Below are 957 nucleotides of genomic sequence, written 5' to 3' on the forward strand. Positions count from 1 at the left end.
AGCGGCGCAGCGGTGACGGTGTGGGGCCTCTTGCCGCCGTGCCGCTGTCTCATCGCGCTCCTTCCACCGAGAGACGCATGGCGTGATGCTGCAGGCCACTGGCAGGCCACAGGCTGCGGGTTGGTTGGCCGGCCGCTCCCACCTCTGCTGCCTTTGCGTCGAAGGCTACTGGCTTGTTTGCGCATGCTGTTCGCCTCCGTGACTGCCAACGTGGGTAAAGACTCCATTCTGCGCCGCCTGGTTGCTGTGGGTTTGAAGTGGGGAGGGCAACGTGGTCTGGGGGTATGCGGCGAGTATTGCAAGATCAATCCCAGCCGCAGAATGTAGAAGACGAGCGCAAAGAGGATGGCGGCAAAGTTGAGTGCCAGCTCAGCAGTTTTAGGGTTCTGCTAAAGCAGTGCGTTGCCTTCTCTGCCGTGGCTGCATCAAACTCCAGATTGATCCATGCTGCGGCCTGCCAAAGTGGATTGCCCAGCCGGCAGCCATTCACAGCCTCCCTTGCCCTCGTTCCCGCACGCAGCAAGTGATCTGAGCCCCTCGGCAAACTTAACAGCCACAGCCAAGCGGCGGCGCCCCAGCGGCGGGCAGGCGGGCGCGCGCCAGCAGACCCGCCTCGGCAGCGGCGGCGGCGGCGGCGGCGCGGGCCTCCCTTGCCGGCCCCACCCATGGCGGACGCGCCCCTCCCGACCCCGCACCGCGCCCGCACCGCGCTGCTGGCCAACCTGGCTGCGGTGCTGGAGCGGTGCGATGAGCAGATGGTGCCGGCGGTGTACCGCTCCCTGGGGGCCGCGTTCTCCGCCACCCCTCACCCAGCTGGGCTACATCACGCTGAGCAGGGCGCTGGTGCAGGCCTCTCTGCTCTCCCCATCGGCGGCATCGCGGGTGGGGACTCGCCTCCAGCCTCCCTCTCTGCTTGCCCTGTGCTGTGGAACTGGCGGCGTGTGGGGGGCGTCGCAC

At 67.6% G+C, this 957-nt stretch overlaps 1 protein-coding gene across 1 annotated transcript in view; it reads left to right on the forward strand.

Moving 5' to 3' along the window:
* Positions 1–665: 665 nt before the first annotated feature.
* CHLNCDRAFT_55462 (hypothetical protein) overlaps positions 666–957 on the forward strand; it is a gene marked incomplete at both ends in the record, with an annotated part of 3,078 nt that continues 2,786 nt past the window's right edge. The window contains one exon of the mRNA XM_005842917.1: positions 666–882. Coding sequence (XP_005842979.1) covers positions 666–882 — 217 coding nt within the window. The remainder of the gene's footprint in view (positions 883–957) is intronic.

The sequence above is a fragment of the Chlorella variabilis genome (assembly GCF_000147415.1).
Source record: "Chlorella variabilis unplaced genomic scaffold CHLNCscaffold_37, whole genome shotgun sequence".
NCBI classification, from domain to species: domain Eukaryota; kingdom Viridiplantae; phylum Chlorophyta; class Trebouxiophyceae; order Chlorellales; family Chlorellaceae; genus Chlorella; species Chlorella variabilis.